The sequence below is a fragment of the Ixodes scapularis genome, unplaced genomic scaffold, assembly GCF_016920785.2.
Source record: "Ixodes scapularis isolate PalLabHiFi unplaced genomic scaffold, ASM1692078v2 PGA_scaffold4__175_contigs__length_147842914, whole genome shotgun sequence".
NCBI classification, from domain to species: domain Eukaryota; kingdom Metazoa; phylum Arthropoda; class Arachnida; order Ixodida; family Ixodidae; genus Ixodes; species Ixodes scapularis.
The window spans coordinates 136,921,225-136,941,621 of record NW_024609879.1 but is presented as its reverse complement, the minus strand read 5'-3'; the positions used below and the strand labels follow the sequence as shown (position 1 = coordinate 136,941,621).

Sequence of the window (20,397 nt, the reverse complement as noted above, 5' to 3'; positions counted from 1 at the left end):
GTGGGCGAGGAGGTCTTTTAAACTGTTTTGGAGGTCGGTGACGTGTATATAAGACGATGGTTGTTAAATAAATTTTCAAGCTGTGTTAAGGACTTCGTTGTACTGTCCGTTTTTTTTTTATTTTTCCTTCGTCTCAGGTTTATTATGGATGGTGTTTATGTAGCCTCGGAAAGCAGGCGCGCGCGCGCGCATTTTAGCACGCTCGAACGCTGGAAATGGCGGCGGGGCGGCCAGAAGCCCGGCTTGCTCCCGAGCGAAGAAAGTACTCAGCGCGAGCTCGTAGTTAGACTGCTGCAACGGCGGGCGTGGTCTCGCAGTGGTCGATGTTCTTGCAGCTGGGTGTTCGAACGTTACCTTCGCTGCGTCTTGAATTGAAGTGAAACGGAGTCTAGAAGTACGTTCTTTCACGCGGTCACGTCTTCTGCGAGAGAGATTCGAGCTGAATAAGTAAATTGAGGTAACAAAGATGGACAAAGCTTTAAAGTTCTGTCAAAAATATCGGCTCACCAATGTCGCGCGTTTACGTAAAAAAAAGTGTTAGTTTTAGTTGCAGTATAAGCGAACATCAGCGCAATTAAAATATAAATATAATTACTTGCATTACGCGGACGATCTGAAATCGATGAACGGGCGCTCCCAGCCTTCCGGAAACATTGGCTGCCACGGCTGAAACAGGCGTGCCCACGCCGCCCGATCTGTACCTTCAATATCAAACGGGCTCCGGAGAGCCGTTTGATTAAACCGGTACAGTTTGCCGGTCACCAGTCACCCGTCTGTGCATCAAGATCACCGGTTTGAGCAAACGTGCAACAACTTTGCCCAAACGAGTCGCCCATTTGCCCAGACGAGCGACCCGTTTGCCAAAGAAGTGACTTGTTTGTCCAAATAGGTGAACATTATGGCTCATACGGGGGACCCCTTTGAGCCACACGAGCGACCCCTTTGGCAAACTCGTGACCGGTATGGTTAAACTGTTACCGGTATGGACACGTTTATTTTCATATAGGTGCCAAATGTTTTTTTTTTTTCATATCGACGATTGTGTCATGTTTTCTGTGTGTATGGTCTATCAAGTCAGGTCTGTAGAAAATCTAGGAATATGGCGACGCAAAGTTTAACGACCATTGGCGACTGACAGTTGGTAGGATTTCTGTCGACTGTGCTCTGTAGACTCCTGTTGACAGGAAATCTGTAGAAACCGTGTAAAAAAATGGTGATAAGATAGGAAGTGGAGTGGTATGTTAAAGAATCGTTAAAATGTCTCAAGACTTGCTTACATTTTTTTCTTTTTGTAAGGAACGTCGGATCGTGATTGGAGGGCCCTCCAATCACGGTCTGACGGGATGCTTCAATGCCCGACAGTTTACGTAATCTCATATTGTTGCACCACCGATACGCGAACACATGGCCACATCGGCGATAATTCCTGACTTCCGTTCACAACGCAGAACACTACCATCGCGATGTTGCTGCTATGTTGGCGACACGCAGAAATACAGAACCACGTTGATTTGCCGGTTGGAACTCGGCATCGGAAAACAGAACCGAACTCAGCACAGGAGGCACCCAGGCACCTGGCAGTGAAACCCGCCTGTCTTGGACACAGTCTCCGCGGTTTTCATACGTCGTGAACGTCCAAACGTCGTTCCGCATTCCGAAGGCGGCCATCTTAGTCTATTTTCCGTATCGCTTCTGTCGCTGCTCCCGAACTTCGCTGTTTTTAACGGCTTCGTTTGCTCGCTTTATAAAATTAGTGGTAAAAACGTCAATGCAACCGAAATGTTCTGCACGTTTGGACAGGAAGACTGAATTACAGGCGGCCTTCGCTGCCGCTGAATCTCTATCAACTCAACAGCATCTATTAAACAACGTGCGCGACGTGCTCGAAAAAACGAAACCGAAAGAAGATGAGGTGGGAGGACAGAAACTTTTTCCCGCCTGCCCGGAGAAGGAGAAGAACGTCTCGTTCCTCCCATCATCTTGTGTCTGCATGGGAGCGAGTCAGTAAAAGGGAGGACGACGCGCCGTTGCTTCCTTGTCAGGTTCGGAGGCCTGAACCGCCACCGAACCTCCAAGACTCGCGCGGCGGTTCAAAAGAGCAGGTCGTCCTCATCGTGCATGTCGTGTTCATCACCACCGCGCTGCCGGGGCTTTCCCAGTCCAAATGCCTACCATAACAATATCTGGAACTCGGCTCGTGTGTGCACTGCCGGGTCTCAATTGAACCCGTTCGCATTTCTACCTTCTCGTTTTTAACTTCTCATTTCAACCCAGCGCAAAGCAACCTTCGCGTTTCTCCCTTTGTCATTTATACCGTTCTCAAAACAAACTTTCGGGTTTTGACTCTTCTCAACACAACTTTTCTCATTTTAACCTTTCTCATTTCAAATTTTCTCAAAACATACTTTCTGGTTTCGACCACTGTCACAAAGACTTTTCTCATTTTAACCTATCTCATTTCGAACCCAAATTAATCAAACATCATGATCTCGCAATCTTTCTGCGGTATTTACGGCTAATTCGGGTAGTTAATTGCCTTCGAGCCCTTGCCTGTGGCACCGGCAACCAACAACGCGCCAGCGGCGCATCACGTGACCCTCTCCATCCGAATGCAAAGCACAATGAACTGGCGTTTTTATTTGACTGGGTCGCGAGTGAGCTCTGTTAACTTCTTTTTCGATCATTTTGTGGCACCATGAGCACGCTGCATACGCCAACAACATAAATTACGGCTCTTTGAGATGTGTGTAAACAGAAGCGGCTTCACAAAACTTTTCAAAATATTGGCATTACCACAGTCCGTACAGCTGACAAAATATGAAAATATAAAATCAATGAAAGGGCAGATGTATAAATCAGTGTGGTGCTGCCCGCACGCACGTCAAATTTCAATAAACTTCGTTTGGATTTTCGATTAACTGTTGCCACGGTGGCTTGCCAGCGTCGCTTTTCATATTCTGTTTACTGTTAGTAGAGAGTTTTAGTAGATCGTTCCCGTGACTCCGATAAAGATACCCGATACTCCGCAACCGCCTCCCTTGCGCATTCGAAGTATCGTTATCGGGGCTATCGGGGGTATCGGAACGATCTACTAAAACTCTCTAGTACCTTTTTTTGGAATCCTCAGTCTTCTCATTGCACCCACCGTCCTTGAAATTGTAATGCGTGTTCAAGTTTCAAATTACATCACTATGCATACTTTTTTTTTCAGCGGTGTAACAACTTGTTATTACAGAGTTGTAAAATAAAGTGTGTATCATGCAGCCCGTGTCTCAGAGAAAACACACCTTGCTCAGGCTGGATAAATTCTTGCAAAAATGTTGACTTTCTTTGAAACATAAATTATCTTTCTCTTCGTTGTTTTTGCTATCTTGTCTCAGAGCACAAAAGGGTGCCTGTCTCGATGGCTCCGTTTGCCACTCGAACCCGCTATTTGCCGCCTCAGCGAGCATTGTTTCGTTTGGTTCCCTATCCCGATTCGGATGTGACGATACCGGATACAGTCTGGCAGACAAGCTGCCCGACCTCTTGGGGCTCGGGAAAACTTCTGCTGTTAAATTGCCGGTACACACCTGAGAAGCGCAACCCGAAAAGCTTGCACCCGCCAGCCTTTGACCACGCGAACGCCCTTGCCGAAGATATGGGAAAACTTTTTTTCAGGGAAAATGACCGCCCGAATAGGCCATTACGAGCAATAACACACGACTAGAACAATGATCCATCCGCTCCACACGACGACATCTTAACGACATACAGCGACAGAAGGGAAATGAAGTACCGAAGCTGCGCTAGCACTTTTGAAACCACGTCACCATGTGACCACGTAGCTACGTCAACAGACTCGGGGCGGCACGCAGGTATAAGAAAAATTGTTTCATGTGCTATGCAAGAGATGGTGCCGCTTCGCTTCATCTTCAACCGTGATCCTCAACTGTTTTTCCTTCTTTATACCTCACTACGGTGTTCAAATGACAACGGGTTCAAATGAGAAAGGGTCGAAACGCGAAGGGCGTTTTGGGAATGAGTTCAGACGAGAAGGGTTCAAATGAGAATGGGTTCAAATGAGACGGGTCTAAATAAGAAAGGGTCGAAACGCGAAAGGTTAAAACGAGAAGTGCGTTTTGCGAATGGGTTCAAACGAGAAGGGTTCAAATAAGAATGCGTTGTTTCGAGGTACACCCCACGCGGCGGCTTGTTCTGGCTAGGAGTTAAAGGGGGTGAAGGCTGCTCGCTCTTTATTTTTAGAGCGCAGCTTTTAGCGTCCATTTCCGGCTTGAGCGGCGTCGCCGTCGCCGTCGCCGTCGGCGTAACCAAGGTGACCCCAAGGTCACGTGACCCCCCAAGGTCACGTAACCCCCTCCCAAGGTCACCCACGGTCACGTGATTCCCCAAGGTCACGTGACCCCTCCCTGGGTCACCTCAAGGTCACGTGACCATCCAAGGGTACCCCACGTGACCCCCCAAGATCACGTGACCCCTCCCAAGGTCACGTGACCTCTCCCAATGTCACATAACCTCCAAGGTCACGTGACCCCCGAGGTCACGTGACCCCTCCCTAGGTCACGTGACCCCTCCCTAGGTCACCTCAAGGTCACATGACCCCCCAAGGTCACGTGACCCTCCCAAGGTCACGTGACCCCCTCTCCCCGAGGTCAGGTGACCCCCCGGAGCATATTAAAGAATGAGGGGTCCCTTCCCTCCTCCTCCTCAAGAGCTGCGCTCCAATTCGGCGTTACAGGGAGTTGTAAACGGCCTTCACTTTTTTTTCTGGCACGATATCACTGCGTGGAAAGAAAAACTAACGCGTGTTTCGTAGGTTTAAAGTTCAGTTATTCATTCTAAGAAGCATTGGCGCAAATTTCAAAACTCGCTGCACTGCTCCTTTAACAAGCCGCTGACAACCTCTGCATGAACTTTTTTTTTTCTTTTTTTTTTTGACGTTGCAAACGACCGAATTTGGTTCTTAGGTAAGACCCTAAATATATTAGGCACAGAAACGTTCGCAAAGAAAAATATATTTCAAAACACCTGACTCGAAGCTTCCGCCACAATTCATGACGTAAATGGCGAAATTTCGCATTCCTGGCCTTCTTGGATGACTTTAGCCAGGAAGTGCCGTTTAACATCGTCTGCTACCTTCTCATCGATCACGGCCATCACTGGCACTCGCGTCTGCAAACCGGCCAATCAGGTCCTACTTCTCTGTACGCTTGCCACGGGACCCTTCTGGGCGTTCAAAGGACACGTCATTTTTTAGTCCGATTTTCCTTTTTGACAATGTTTTCATTTGTGGGTCACAAACTCTTTTTAAAAAGGTAAAGCGGAAAACAACGCGTTGTAGACTGGTGAGCGACGCGAAAGATAACTAAATTTTCTTGGTTTCTCCGACATAAAAAATAACCCGTCGGAGCCTTCGCTGACTTTCCCTCCGCCCTCATCCTTCTTATTGTCCTTAGGACAGATGCCGAGCGCCACCATGTTTAAAATAGAATGAACAAAAGCCGGGTGACGACCGATGTCTCGTCACCAGCACTGTCGGGCTCCAAGTTTCTATATTGACTTTGAATTTTTCGTAAAAGCACTTGTCATTATTTTTTTTTTGCTATAGACATGCAGTTCGCAACCTCTGCGAATTTGTGAAAAATGCCTTCGCTAACTACATCATCAAGATAAGAAACGAGGATGCGCAATCTCTCTCCCCCTCCCCCCTCAGTTTGGCGGAAGGGGACGCGGTTCGTTAACTAGGTGTTTTGCATGCTAAATGTTTTTTTGTTTTTGTTTTTTTTTTTGTTTCCTATGCGACATTTTAATGTTATATCACTCATTTTGTGAGTTTTGAAGAAAAAAAACAAGGATATAGATATAGTAGACTGAACGTTTCGAAAAGCGAGGTCAGCGGGTGTGTGCTTAGCCCAATCTTAGCAATGACGACACAAGCTCCCGCTAGCAAAGCGAAACTCTAGCGTACAATCTCCTAAAAGTATTCAATAGAGAGTTTTAGTGCTTCTGGGAACCGGGCTCAGCGGGCTCGTGCTCAATCCATGGTGCGAAGTGACGGCACGAATTACTACCTGTAGCGAAGCTTAACTCTAGAATACGGTCTTCAAAGACTCTAATACGAAAGTAGAGATTTTGGAGTTGGCAGTGGCCCTTTAAAGTGCATTTCGAGTACTGATTTCACAACACGAACGCGCACTCTGATTTCAATATCCACGGAAGCAAGAATGAATATCTAGCACTTTATACCTCGTTTCTGTGGGCCTAGTTTTCACGTTCTTAGACTTCCAACTTGGGTGCTGTAACATGCTGAGACCCCTGCCGCCTCCCTCCCTGCCCCCTCCCCCCCCCCCCCCCCCCCCCCCGGGCGCTTCCTCCCAAAAGCTCATGTACTCCGTGAATTATCCGATGTATTTAAAGTTGGACAGCTCCACTAAGACATACCAAAAGAGCTGTACAATATATTCCTTGCAGGAAATTATGTTGCAGAGATGTATTCTCCATTGTAAAACGCCTCGTGATGAAAATGGCTTAACTTGGAATCTGATGGTACCAGCCGACGACGGGACACCTTGCAGCAAAAAGGTGGGTTTACACCTTCACTTCTCTCGTTGCCAATAAAACTATAGACCCCCCCCCCAAAAAAAAATAAATAAATAAAAAATCACATGCGGTCGTGTGTCTGAAATAAACTGTTCTCGTACTCGTATTGTTTCAGCCTCCGAAGCATTGCATAGCTGAGGAATGTGTTTCAGTTTCGGAATAACAACCATGCCCTGTTGGTCGACTCAAAAGATAACACTTTAGGTCAAACTGTGCACGCAAAACACGATTGTAGTTTCCCATCAAAAGAAGAGAATAAAGGTTACTTTTTTGAAAGTCTAGGCACCAAGAATACTGAGCACAATAAAACCGTTAAAACAAGCTTTGTTGCAAACTTTGTGGTGAGTACCCAGAGATAAGCTCTAATATTAAATTTATCCTTCAAGCTTGAGCTCTACTTATATAATTATGTGTCACTTTCGCATGTGTTTGCGATAAGAGAACCAGCCGGGATGGCACGCCCGGGAAGCTGAATATAGGGTTGGCGCGTGGAGGACTCCTGTGACTTTGCATGGTTAAAATTAAACGACGTTTACAATTCGCTCTAATGCTGAATTAGAGCTCAATTCTTGAGGAGGAGGAGAGGGTCGGAAAGAGGAGGTTATGCCCCTCCAACTCCTCGGTACCTTCTCCCCCTCCTCCCTCGTGACGTCACTCGTGACCCCCGTGACCTTCGTAACGTCACTCGTAAAGGTCTCATGAAGGTCGTGGCCTTCACTGTGAAGGGCATGACCTTCGTCGTGACCTTCAGGAGTGACCTTCGTTACGTCGCTCCTGACCCTAGTGACCTTTGTGACGTCACTCGTGACACTCGTGAGGGTCGCATGAAGGTCGCGACCTTCACGTGGCATTTACTGTGAAAGTTGTGACCTCCGTCGTGAATTTCACGAGTGACCTTCATGACGTCACTCGTGTCATCACTCGTGACTCTAGTGACCCTTGTGACGTCACTCGCCAGTCCCGACTTCTACGTAACGAGTTACAAGTAACTGATTACTAGTAATAGAATACATTTTATTTTATCTTTTTAACATTTTCTTTTTCTACTTTCTTTTTACTTTTACTTTAAAAAGAAAAAATACTTTTTTTTCGGCAACGTTTGCTCTAATTCAACTACTATTTTTCTACGATCAATTACAAGTAATCAATTATATGTTTCCGAAACGATAAAAAGATTTAGTTTTTTTACATAAACATCGCTCTGTCCGCTCATCCACCACTCTTCTATATTGCACCAACGTAGGGCATATTTGTGACACCCAAAGAACTACAAAATAGGTACCAAGATACCAGAAGTTTTAGAATGTCCACGCACTCAGCGACGTTTTGAGTGTTGAAGCTTAACAAGGTGTGAATGACAAAAAGAAACAAAATGTAACTGCTTTCAAATATGTGTGCGTTTTTGATTTCGCAATAAAAAGTTTAAAAAGTAACGTGAAAGTAATCAATTACTTTCTGGTAATTTTTCAATTCCTTTTGTGGTACAGTAGTTGGTTACTGTAATCAATTACATTTTAAATAAAGTAATTATAATTGTAATTAGGGGTATAGTTCGGAATCCGGCCCGGAATCCGCCTTCAAAACGGGGACCCTCCCTAATGAGGGGGAGAGGGAGTGAGTCTCACGCTGATTGCAGCGATAACGTGGGGAGCTTTTGGTGGGTGGGGTGGTCCGCTCCGTATGCTAAGAAGGCTGCGGTCATTATGGTAGAGAGGAAGGGGGAACGGACGGGTCATTATGGTAGAGAGGAAGGGGGAACGGACGGGTCTCGGGAATGTGGGGAAGGGTTGGAGGGGACAGGTGGGGTGGGAGTGATACGACCTCGGGCGACCTCGTCAGGCGCTGTTAGCGGCCGAAAAGTAAACTTCAAGGCGTCTTGGCTTGACTACGCCAAATGGTTTAGCTCGGCTAGGAGAAAAATACATCGGCTAGAGTGACGGCGGAGAGCCGCGAGGGCGGCGGATGGCGCTTTCGACTTCTTCATGTCGGGTCGGATCTTGTTGGCTATTCGAAAGTGACGGCGCTGTTCCCACGACCGACAAACCGCGCTGTCAACGCGAACACGACATCGGCGATTGTGTGCATTTTATGCGAAAATTGTATTGTGTTAATTCCGTTCCAGTTTCACAAGTAATGTTTCTTTGTGCGTGTGTGTGTGTGGACGTGCTAGGGCTTGTGCATTAAATAACCCAGACTCCGGTTGAATGCGTATTGTCCCGTCGACCGTTTCACCCCGCGATCGCGTCGGCCGCTTTTATCATCATCCTCCGTGATCATCCGCGCGAAGCTCGCCTTGCACCGGTAGACGTGCTCAGTCGCCCACTTTGCCGATGGTGGTGACGTACAAAACCACCGATGAACGCACGTATGGTTGTCACGCAGCGCTCAGTTCCGCGCAGCCCATACACTTTACCAATGATCCAAACTCGAATACGAATACCCCAGAACCGCGCGAGACGGCAAAGCCCGCCGAGGAGCCTCTTTGCTCTCCTACTTCTGCGCGTCGGCTTTGCGGAGTAAGAAAAACAAGGGGAAAATAAAAAAATAAAAGTGAAGGGCAACCACACGCGCGTCTCTTCGTTTTATTATTTGTGTCCCCGTCTCGGATTAATAATGAGTCGTTCTCCGTCTATACTCAGTTTCACCTTATGTTGTACCGCAGAGAAGGCCAGAAGCGCGAGCTCATAGCGTTGGCAGCTGCCCTTGTTGCACGAGAACTTGTACCGTCGAGCTGTGCTCTAGAGCAAGGAGCTCGCGCTTGTAGCCTTTCCTGCGGTACAACACTAGGTGAAACAGAGTATAGCCTGCGTTTTTGACACGAGTTTGTGACGTGTAAGCAACGCAACTCTTCACACTGCTTTTATTTATTTATTTTTTTCCGCTGCGGATTTTTTCAATTTTTATTTGTGCCTGGTTCTGCTACTCTTCTGCTCTCGCCTCCCCTCCCCTCCATAAAAGAAAGGCCCACACAATAACGTGTTCCAGTAGCCTGAAGCAAGTCACTCTCCTATTCTTCACCGTTGAAATATTTTAGGCTGTACAACAGTAATGTGTGCACACTGAAAAGTAACTTCTTGCTGCAATGTTTGTCGTTGAATATTGGATCACCAGCACAAATATTACTTACCGATGAGTGCCCAGGACAGCTTAAGAGACACCAGTGCACCCTTCAATGGTTCAAACCACTGCTTCATGCACCACACAGGTGACTGTGGCATAGTGACAAGCACAACCAGGGTGCTTGCTGTTTAATGTCAGAAACACTTTGGAAAATGCAGTTACCACATGACCCTGAAGTCCTAGAGAACCTTAAACCTTGGTGCCATGCAAAATAACTAAGCTAAAGAAACCGCCAAGGAAGAGTCACAACAGGTGCAACCCACAGGTTATCGTGACTCCACATACCGGGCCGGGCAGCTGTAAATCAGCGAGCAGGTGTCGTAGAGTAGCTGCCACTGCAAGCGGTGCAGTGTCTCATAAAAAGAAACGGTTGCTGGAGAAAGCTCCCATGAATGCAAAGTCTGTGGTGAGCTTGGAGTAGTGATGGTGATCCTGAAGCAAAAAGGATTCAAGCCAAGACTGTTCCTGTGTTCCATGACGTATGGCATCCTCCCCTTACCAGAATTCCTGGCTGTTATTTTCCTTCCTTACGTGTGCGTGCCCCCATCAGCAGCAGTAGTAATAATTGCACGTTGCTTCGACAGGACGTGCTGATGTGGAGGGGCCTGGTGGCAGAGTGTGTTAGCCCACTGCAGCTCGCAGTGTGTGGAGCGAAAACTTGCACTGATCGCCCCTGCCCGTTTTGACCTGGATGAGCACTGCACCTACACATGGGCGTGCATTACTGCTATATGAATCATTTTAAAGACTTTGGGCTATCGGTTGTACCCGCACTAGTCAAATTTCTCACATAGAGCGTGACAAAGTGTCACCATGCGCTGCCAGAACGACCTTCCTTCTTCTCGACAAATAATGTCCAATTTTCTTTGTTCCTGCTAATTTGGCAGTCGAGTAAAAGAGAAAAAAAAAAGAACTACTTTTGTGTGTGATGGGAAACGTATAAACCTCTCCATATACCAGGTTTACCTACAGCCACCTGAAAACATTGCACCTCTTCAAGTGTGAAAGAGGGTAGGCCTGCATGCAATCCACTACACTCTGTTTCACATTAATTTGGGAAACTGTAGAAACTGCGGCGTCTGTGCAAGCCGGAGGAGTCTGCTGTGAAATTAGCACACTTGGGAAGAACATACCCCATGTACCTAAAGACATTAGATGGTTTTAAAAAGGCATTCATACTTTCAGTCGGCTTGCAAACTCTAGCAAAAATGTTGGTTTGTACCATAGAAGTTTCAATTTCCCCTGCTTGAACTACTAGGAAAATAACTTCAAATTCACAATAGTGCTGAACGCAACTAAAACACATGGCGGAACGGTGGCCCGAGTCGGCTAGCACGTCTCAGCTCCGGGCATGTGGAGCGAAAGCTTGCGCTGCAGAACCTGGGATCGTGGGCTAAATCCCAGCACTTGCTCATTTCGATCTGGACAAGGATCATACCAGTAGGCGTTTGTGTAATCACTACTACATGATGCACGTTAAAGATCCCAGGCTTTCGGTCATACTGCCCTGGCTAAATTCCTCATCTACAGCGGCAAGCTTGGCACCATTCGAGGCAGGCCGACCTTTCGCTGTCTAAACATCCTCAACACAATGCTACTTTTTTTTTTTTAACTGAAACACGTACAAAAGAAAACATGCCTATGACCTTGTACAGTAATGCATCGAACTGTTTGTGAATGCTTGTGATACACAAACGGGCAAAAGGCAAGAACAAGAGCATGCACATTCACACTGTGGCAGCAAATACACCACAGCAGCCTCCTTTGCCGTTGTTGCCATGGCGGATGGAAGAGCAGGGCAGCGAATGCCGATATGACTGAAAACATTGTAAAAGTTATTGCTTTGCTTTTAATAACAGTTCAAAAAAATTTAGATTAATAGCTTTTCAAAACAAAGCCACGGTAGCAGTACTTTTTGGCGCAGATGGAACAGTCTGCCGCGATGGTGAGGAAATGCTGTAGCCGTTGCCTTTTGCCAAGTTATGGAGAAACACAGCACAGATCATTCCACTCGGAGAGAAGACGCACCCATGAACCAGAGCACTCAGACGGGGCTTTTCCTCGGTGCGTCGTCTGCGTCAAGAAACGAGCTGTACAAATGATTCGTTAGCATGCAACATGGTTCCAAATCTCACATTTAAGCTATTTCAGGTGCAAATTTAGAAGTGGGGGTTAGCATGCAATGCCATACTTGATGAAGAGATTAACAGGGCACAATTGTGCAACCATCTCCTGTGCAAAGGAAACAGAAAACTGAAAACAAGCACATAAACAATGTGCACAGTCAGTCTGCTCTGGCAACAAAACAAAAAAAGCTTTACACCAATTTGGATCGGAACTCATTGAACCCCCTAGATTATGCATATTCAAGGCATTTCGTCGACGAAAAACAAATCCGCCGCCTCAAACCCAGTGCTTGCTAAGCCTTCCAGAAAAAAAAAACAAGGGTGCTTACATTATTGTTGATATTTGTGGCAGCGTTATACACCAACTCATGTTTACAAACAAACCGGAGCGCCCCTAGCGGACGCCACCGGCGCCGCGCATGCACGATGGAGTGTGCGCAAGAAGCTTGCCGTCGCCCATAAACAAACCATTGAAATGCGATGTTGTTGGCGTCGGTGTGAGTCCCCCTGCCCTTTTTCGCGTTCAAATCGTTGATTCTACGTCTTCCTGGCAATGTCTGACTACTTGAGCGGCCTCAACGAAATTACCGGGGCTCGTTACACCGCAAAACTTTGCGTGAATAATGCGACATGCAGCGATTCATTCCGCGCGGACGCCGCAGAATGCATGCTTAAGCCTGATTCGCATGATAAGATTTTGCTCGCAATTTTCAGTTGCAACGTCGCTGGGGCTGCAAAAGCATGAACCATAACTGAAATGGTCGACGTCAATACTGAAAATCGCAAGCACAATCAGACCAAGTGAACCAGGCATAACAAGTCAGTGACGCCCACTGGTAACAATGATCAACATCTCCTTGTACCTACTGTCTATATCGAGCCTGCTTAACAACCTTCAGACTTCAGTGTCTTGAGGCCTGCACTTCTTATCACAAGTACCAGGCCAACATTCGGTCTACGGGCCGGTGTCGTCTAAAAGAGGAGATGACAAGCAGAAACGTTTGAAAGAGCACACAACAGTGCGAACGATCAGGCGGCCGCTTAACCTGAAGACGCACTCAGCGTAGTCCGCAGGTGATTCGTACAACTTGACGGTTTTCTGGCGTTCATGTTCATCAAATAAATCTGATGACCACAAGTATCCGTGAACTCAACCCAGAGTGCTTCCCGCCCAAGCAATCGTGGTCCGGCGGCGTCTGGTTTTCCCTCTCAACGGCACATATCCACGTTCTCGGACGAACCGAGCACAAGAATACTGACCTTCAAAGCTTTCTCGACTCTTTTGGTACAGGCCCAGTCGCAGAGTTCTGACGAGAGAGCAGGTTTTTGTCCGGTTCCTTTCAAAACAATGCAGGAATACACGTCTCACATGGGGTACTTTCGCCCACAGCCCCAGACCGAAAGTGCGCCCCACACGCCACCACCGCGGTCTGACGTAACAGAGCCGAGTTTGTGTATACAGAAGAGAGGGCGGGGGGACATATAAGTCACATACCTGCCTTTTAGATGTGGCACATGGGACAGAACGCTTGGTACGTTCAGAAGTAAGTTGGATGTGATCAATTATATCCGTAAATAACAATCGCACATTTGTAATTCGAGTGGATGGCCATATTTTTTGCTCCAAACAACCCACCCTGGCAGGCGCTCGACAAGTTGCAGTCGGAGAAGAGTTCATTTGTTACGTCGCTTGCTTCGTATCCCACAGACCACAGGCCACGCTACTTCCAGGCTGGCGCGATTATTGGCTTTGCCACTTGGCGATGCCAGCACGTCACTACTTGGCCCTCTGAGACGCCCCAGGACCGGCCATGACAGCCACGGCTTCGCAGTTGCGTTCAGGTGGACGCGCCAAACTTCCATGGAGCGGCACTGCTCTAGATTGGCGTTTATCTGGTGGTCTCATTGCCTATGCTCCATCCCACAAGTTGTCTGCAGCAGGTGCAAAGGCACGAGCACGTTGCTTTCAAACGTGCCATTCTTGCGCAAGTGCTCATGCAAACAAAGCTCACTGCAGTCCTATGCCCCCGTGCCCTCGCCTTCGTCTTTGCTGCGCACACCCTGCGAGACCGAGTATAGTCGACATCTATGGCTGGTATCAGCACAATTGAAAGCGCGATAAATCTTAAGCTGTCTCTAGGTTCGTATGTAAGAACAATCGTGCATTTGCGTCAAGGATCGAGGGAACCAACTATGAGTTTTGCAAAGTATGAAATCGGAACCATATTAGTCTCTCGTGCAATAGACGTAGTAGCCGGAGGCAGTGCCGCCAGTAGGTGAAATTTCTCTGGACGTAATAATGGAATACCTATGCTAGGTGATTAACGCATGAAAGGAGCAGCAGACAACATACCGAGCCCAAAACAGCCATTCATGCGCTGCACAAACGAACAGCATCACACAAGCAGTAAGGAGGGGGCCGCTAGATGTTTAGTACAGCCCACCACAAGGTACAGCTGAAAATGGCGAAATGCCCGCACTTGGCTCGTGCCCTCTCCTTCGTTCGCCCTGCCGAATTCCGTGAAATTGCCCAGATGCACATAGACAGCACGGCAATCGGACAACATGACGCCACCCTGAAAGCCCCAAGTTGAATGATGTATAGCCATTGACAGGTGTCACCACAAAAATAAGAGTTGCAGCTGCTTGCTTTGGCTTCAATGGTACAAGCTGTGCCAACAGCTCCATCGACCTACTTTGCACAGCTAATACAACCAATGCTAGACAATGATACAATTAGATAGCCAAAGCGGTGCAAGTGACAGCACTCCTAAGCCCCATATTTATTGCTGTAGCAGACACATGGGCCATAGTCGCTTGCTGTGTTCGCTATAGTTAGTAATAGCACCCGAACGGCAGCATGGCCTTGCAGTTGTCCCATCTACGGCACAAGCTTATTGCCTTCAAGAATGCTTTGGAATCTCGTAAGCTTGGAGCATGATGGGGCCTAGAGCCTGTGCAGCCAAAGCACAACGGGAGGTGACGAGCGGGTGCTGGAGGCCTGCCTGCTTACCTACAGTGACACGGGACAGGTTTATGAACCTCCGAAAGGATGAGTTCACATGAAATTCACAACCGTTGCATTGTGGATATCGCATTATTTTTGTGTCTGCACGCAAGGGCAACATTTGAGACGCCACGCAGAGTGCTCGCTCATTGCCCGGCAACATCAACATGACTTTTGAGGCGGTTCGCTAGCTTCCGAGCGGCAGGTCACAGCTGCTGTATTATATTGAGTGGTGCCATCTACCCGAAGTCAATGAAAGTGTTCCCTCCCCGCTTCCCACTTTGCTGTTGGCCGGCGACTGACGAGCCTGACCTTCGACGCCCAAGTCGGTTTTCTCCGGTTTCCCCAATGTGCCCTCATGGCACATCATAAATCGAGCGATCCGAAGGCGGTGTACAGCTGAGGAGCAGAACAACTGCCGGAGTTATTTGGCCGAAGTCCGAAAATCGTTTCGTGGCCCCTTTAAAGACCAGCTTTGCTACGCACAAGCAATCGAAAGGATACAAACGTTTAGATATGCCCAACTACCTCGCATAAGGGTGGGTCCAGGAGCCGCCACTGAGAGCAGAATGGTCGACATCCCGCAGGCCAGCTAGGCTTGATGTTTACAAGATCACGGCCAGTCAATCCGGTTTTGGTGGCGTGTCGTCATGTACACAATTTTGTGCTGCACACACGACTGGTTGGATTGTTTTCATCACTACAGAGCATCGCTCGTTAGAGAAATCGAATGGCTCTTCTTAGTGCTTGTACAGTCGGGGACAAGAGTCCCCAGGACGGGTGAGCTGTGACTGAAACGCATTGCTGTGCCATCTGCCGGCTGGTTGGCTGGTTTCGAGATTACACAAAAGCGCATGCGCGTCCTACTGTGCCTGCAAACATGTGTGTTTTCCCGCTGGTCTGCAGGCGCGGCGCCTAACTCGGAATCAGGCGCGTGGTAGGGGCTCGGAGATAGCGCTTACTGACACGGCACCTATAAAGCAAGAAGTCACGGCAGCTCAACTGAGCGATAAACTCGACTGGTTATAAAGCAAGGTGAGCTGACATGGCGAAATGCGGCGCAATGTCGCAGGCGGTATCTCCAGTTTCGGAATGTGCAGCAGATGCTCGTCAGCCGCAAGCGCCATCTCCGAGGCAGTACCACGCGCCCAATTCCGAGTTAGGCGCCCTGCCACAAAATAGCGGGAAAACACACGTTTGCGGGCACAGTAGAACGCGCATGCGCCTTTGTGTGATCTCAAAACCAGGCGACCCGCCGGCAGATGGCAGAGCAATGCGTTTCAGTCGCAGCTCGCGCATCCTGGGGACTTTTGTACCCGGCTGTACAACTCACCGCAGGCAGGTTAACTTTACCCTGACGAAACATCCATGAAACCTATATGGCAGTTTTTTTGCATTAGCAAACCAACACACCAATCTGACTGGATTTCGCAAGCAACAAAAGTCTGGCTCCTCTACGAGATGATGATCATCCTTTTGGTGCTCACGGCTTTCAGTGGTGGATAATTGTACGCACTCAAAGATCTGTACACCTTTGATGACTCGCATGTAACGAAACTGGTCTTAAAGACTGGAGATCAGGTGGTCGTGGATATCCGTCGACTCGCAGCCACAGCTCACTGTCTTGGACATGTCACCACTCCCAAACAGACCTCCAACAACATTCTAACTCCCCTTGCAACAGTAGTGGAAACCCCAGCACAAGCACACCGGAGGAGCACTTTCAAGTACAGCACCTTCCACAGGAATACAAGGAAGGCACGCAACCAAACAAAACAACAAAGCACCTCGGTGATGGCTCGCTACCCTTCCTGGAAGAAACAGATTAGTTGCAGGCAGTATGACAGGCACGCCCGTAAGAGACCATGTTGGAATCTAGGCTTCATTACTTTGCTTATGGTGAATTCCCCTCACAGTTCTCAAGCGCTCCCAAAGCGCTCCATTTTGAGCGCACATATTCCGCTTGCAGATCTGGCTCGACTTGGTCATCTTCCGCTCATAGATCTCTGGCAGCTCCCTCTCATTGGAGCGCCTCCAACTCCACCGAACTAGATCTACAGGATTTCAGAGATCTACATGCAAGTTGACAGAGCACGCTACGTCATTTCCCCTCCCTCGGCGGTGGCTCCACCGACGGCAATCGCTGTGCACGCCTTGCCGCTTCGAGGCGGCCGAAAGGTATGCGACGGTGCCGAATGCGGAAGTCTTCCTCGTTATTTGTGACATGGGCTCCGTGGTATGTATAATTTCGTCCGGCCTGTGTTGTGTGTTATTTCTGCAGCTAAGCAGTGACAGTTGTCACTGGTCATCGGAAAGATCAGTCAGCTGAGGCGTCGGTGGGCTTGTTAATTTCAAGCAGCGGCCATTTTGAACGGCCGAGGGGAGAGCAGGGGGGGGGGGGGGGGGGAAGGAGTCCCTCTAAAAAGGCGAGTTCATCTTCCCCTCGTCGTTCCGATGCGGGGCCCACAGAGCGGAATTTCGCCTCCTTCGCGGATTTTGGAAAGCACTCCAGATCTACGAGTGGAATTCACCATTAGTTTGAGAATCCAAAAAATAAACGAATGTGGACAAATGCAGTTTTGTTTTGCTCTTTGTATTTCCTTAAAATCCTCGTGACTAGGAATCGCAGTGAACAAACAGAAAAGAAGATAAGATTAGACGCAGGGTAATATGCAGCCTCTTATCTTCGACGATATCCGTCGTTCCGCTCTCGCTCCTCAATAGATTGCCGGCAGCTTCCCCGGAGGCGACGCTGACGCTTTCCGGACATGCGGGAAGTAAAACATTTGATCAAAGCGGGGCTCTTTGACAAGGCTGAGTCACATGTTCCTTGCAAAACGAACTTCACTTACTGACGATGTTCTCGAATGCCGACGTCAGAGCGCGCTTTCAAAGCAACAAGCGCACACCTTTTGTGGTGTTACGCGGACAGCACGAACGCGCGCTGCCCCAACAAGCAGTCTCGACAACGCAACCGTTTGTTTCGTTGTGGGATACGACAACAGATTACATAAAAGCATACCTCCGCAGGCACGATTTCAGCTACAGCTACAAATCGTGCCAGGTGCGCAGAGAAAGAAACGAACGAGAAGACGTTTCGAGCAAGAGTTATTTGAAGAAAGCGATTGTTATTTCTGCATCCTTAAATACTTCTTACTGTACTAATATAGAGATTGCCTGGAAATGCTCGAAAGTTGACCATGGAAGTGAAAGTGAACGTACCGACTCATCTCGCAGCACAAAAGTCGCCATCTTGACATTCCGATTTGGATTTGGATTGGATCGATGAATGGATGATAACGGCTGGTGACCAGTGTTGCCGAGATGCTCGCTTCTTTTCTTTTTTTTTTTTTTTTCTGATTGCAATCCAATTTAACATTTTTTTCAAGATTTTCTAGATTCCGCCGGGGAGATTTTTTAACTTACTGGTAGCCTTTTTAAAACGTGTTAAAATTATTTGTGAAAATTTGAGTGAAAAGTAAACCAGATCATGGCTAATCAACACCTCGCTTGCGTTTACGATTTTTGTCCTTGTGATCCGGAGTTTGATCTTTCCTTCTATTCGTTTTGAACGAAATCATTAGGCTGGATATGCCCGAAAAACAATTTACGCAACTTAACAAACCTTCTAATCTCTGTTATTCCCCGACACGTCGTCAAAATCCCGGGCCCTGGGATTTGGAAGATTCGTTAGGCCTAAGGATTGTTGGCCCGTCGGTCACTGGGATAATGGCTTAATGTGCCATATCAGCGGAGTCAGCATGTTTTCTGATGGGCTTAAGCGGCTAAAGCCAAGGTGCCATGCTGGTTGCCGCACCGCGGCATTCAGGCAGTTGTGGAATACGGGAGAATGAATTTCGAGCGAACGCGTTTGTTTCATCGATACGTCTTCCCACGTTTTGGGGACATTTCTTTTGTTGCGACGTTGCCATGAATATGCATGGCACCCTTGGTTTGAGATAAATAGGTCTGGTTGCGACAACGTGTACGCCGCTACGTTTAGGTAGTTTAGTGACACCGGGTTCTGCGTACTGCGAAGACTTGTCCCGATGAGTCTCGTTGCTGTCTATCCAATCACTCTGATCCAACGCAAGTGTGGTGCTACATACTATCACGGACACACTACTACCATCTAGATATCCAAAGCACAGGAGAAAAGTAACAGCCCTTACAAATGAGAAAACAAAATTTTTCAACACTTTGGTACACCCGAGACGAAGACAAAGTCTCGGTTTTACCCATGGAGAATAGAAGGATAGGAGAGGGCATGACGTCGGCCGCGTAGCCTCCACAAGCCATGCTCCCTTGACGCCTCGCCTCTTTCTCATTTTCCTCCTTACTCTCCTCGCTTACCACGCCGGCGTGACCATATCACGTGACCGTAGCTAGCCTTCGTCTAGCTATGGTGTACTAGAATACACCACAGCCTAGCCTTCGATCTGATAAAACCTACCGGACGGAGCGCGCGCAACCTGCAAGGAGTCCTCCTACAATCAACCATCCATCTCACACGTGACATGTCACGCGCACCAATCGCCAGACAGATCTGCGGTCACGCTGGGCACAAAATCGTTTAAACTTTTTATGACTAGGCTTCACCAATATTGCAACGTGCCCCCTCCTAGTACTTCTAACCTCCTTGGTTTTACCGAACGTCTGTGCTATTTATGTTATTTCTAACAAATCCTTGATTTGGAAACGATTTGCCGAAAGCCTTAGCTCCAGTGAGCTTGCTGGTGAAGGGAGTTTTGCTATGACAGAACAACATCAAATACGCGGGCTAGCACAGTCATCACCACACAACGAGACTCATCGGGACAAGTCTTCGCAGTACGCAGAACCCGGTGTCACTAAACTACCTAAACGTAGCGGCGTACACGTTGTCGCAACCAGACCTATTTATCTCAAACCAAGGGTGCCATGCATATTCATGGCAACGTCGCAACAAAAGAAATGTCCCCAAAACGTGGGAAGACGTATCGATGAAACAAACGCGTTCGCTCGAAATTCATTCTCCCGTATTCCACAACTGCCTGAATGCCGCGGTGCGGCAACCAGCATGGCACCTTGGCTTTAGCCGCTTAAGCCCATCAGAAAACATGCTGACTCCGCTGATATGGCACATTAAGCCATTATCCCAGTGACCGACGGGCCAACAATCCTTAGGCCTAACGAATCTTCCAAATCCCAGGGCCCGGGATTTTGACGACGTGTCGGGGAATAACAGAGATTAGAAGGTTTGTTAAGTTGCGTAAATTGTTTTTCGGGCATATCCAGCCTAATGATTTCGTTCAAAACGAACAGAAGGAAAGATCAAACTCCGGATCACAAGGACAAAAATCGTAAACGCAAGCGAGGTGTTGATTAGCCATGATCTGGTTTACTTTTCACTCAAATTTTCACAAATAATTTTAACACGTTTTAAAAAGGCTACCAGTAAGTTAAAAAATCTCCCCGGCGGAATCTAGAAAATCTTGAAAAAAATGTTAAATTGAATTGCAATCAGAAAAAAAAAAAAAAAAAGAAAAGAAGCGAGCATCTCGG

General features: G+C 47.9%; 1 protein-coding gene across 1 annotated transcript in view; it reads left to right on the top strand.

The window, feature by feature from the left end:
• Positions 1-6,763, top strand: part of LOC115322494 — a 150,543-nt gene extending 143,780 nt beyond the window's left edge. The window contains exons 12-13 of the mRNA XM_042293718.1: positions 6,472-6,582; positions 6,716-6,763. Coding sequence (XP_042149652.1) covers positions 6,472-6,582; positions 6,716-6,763 — 159 coding nt within the window. The remainder of the gene's footprint in view (positions 1-6,471; positions 6,583-6,715) is intronic.
• The last annotated feature ends 13,634 nt before the right edge of the window (positions 6,764-20,397 follow it).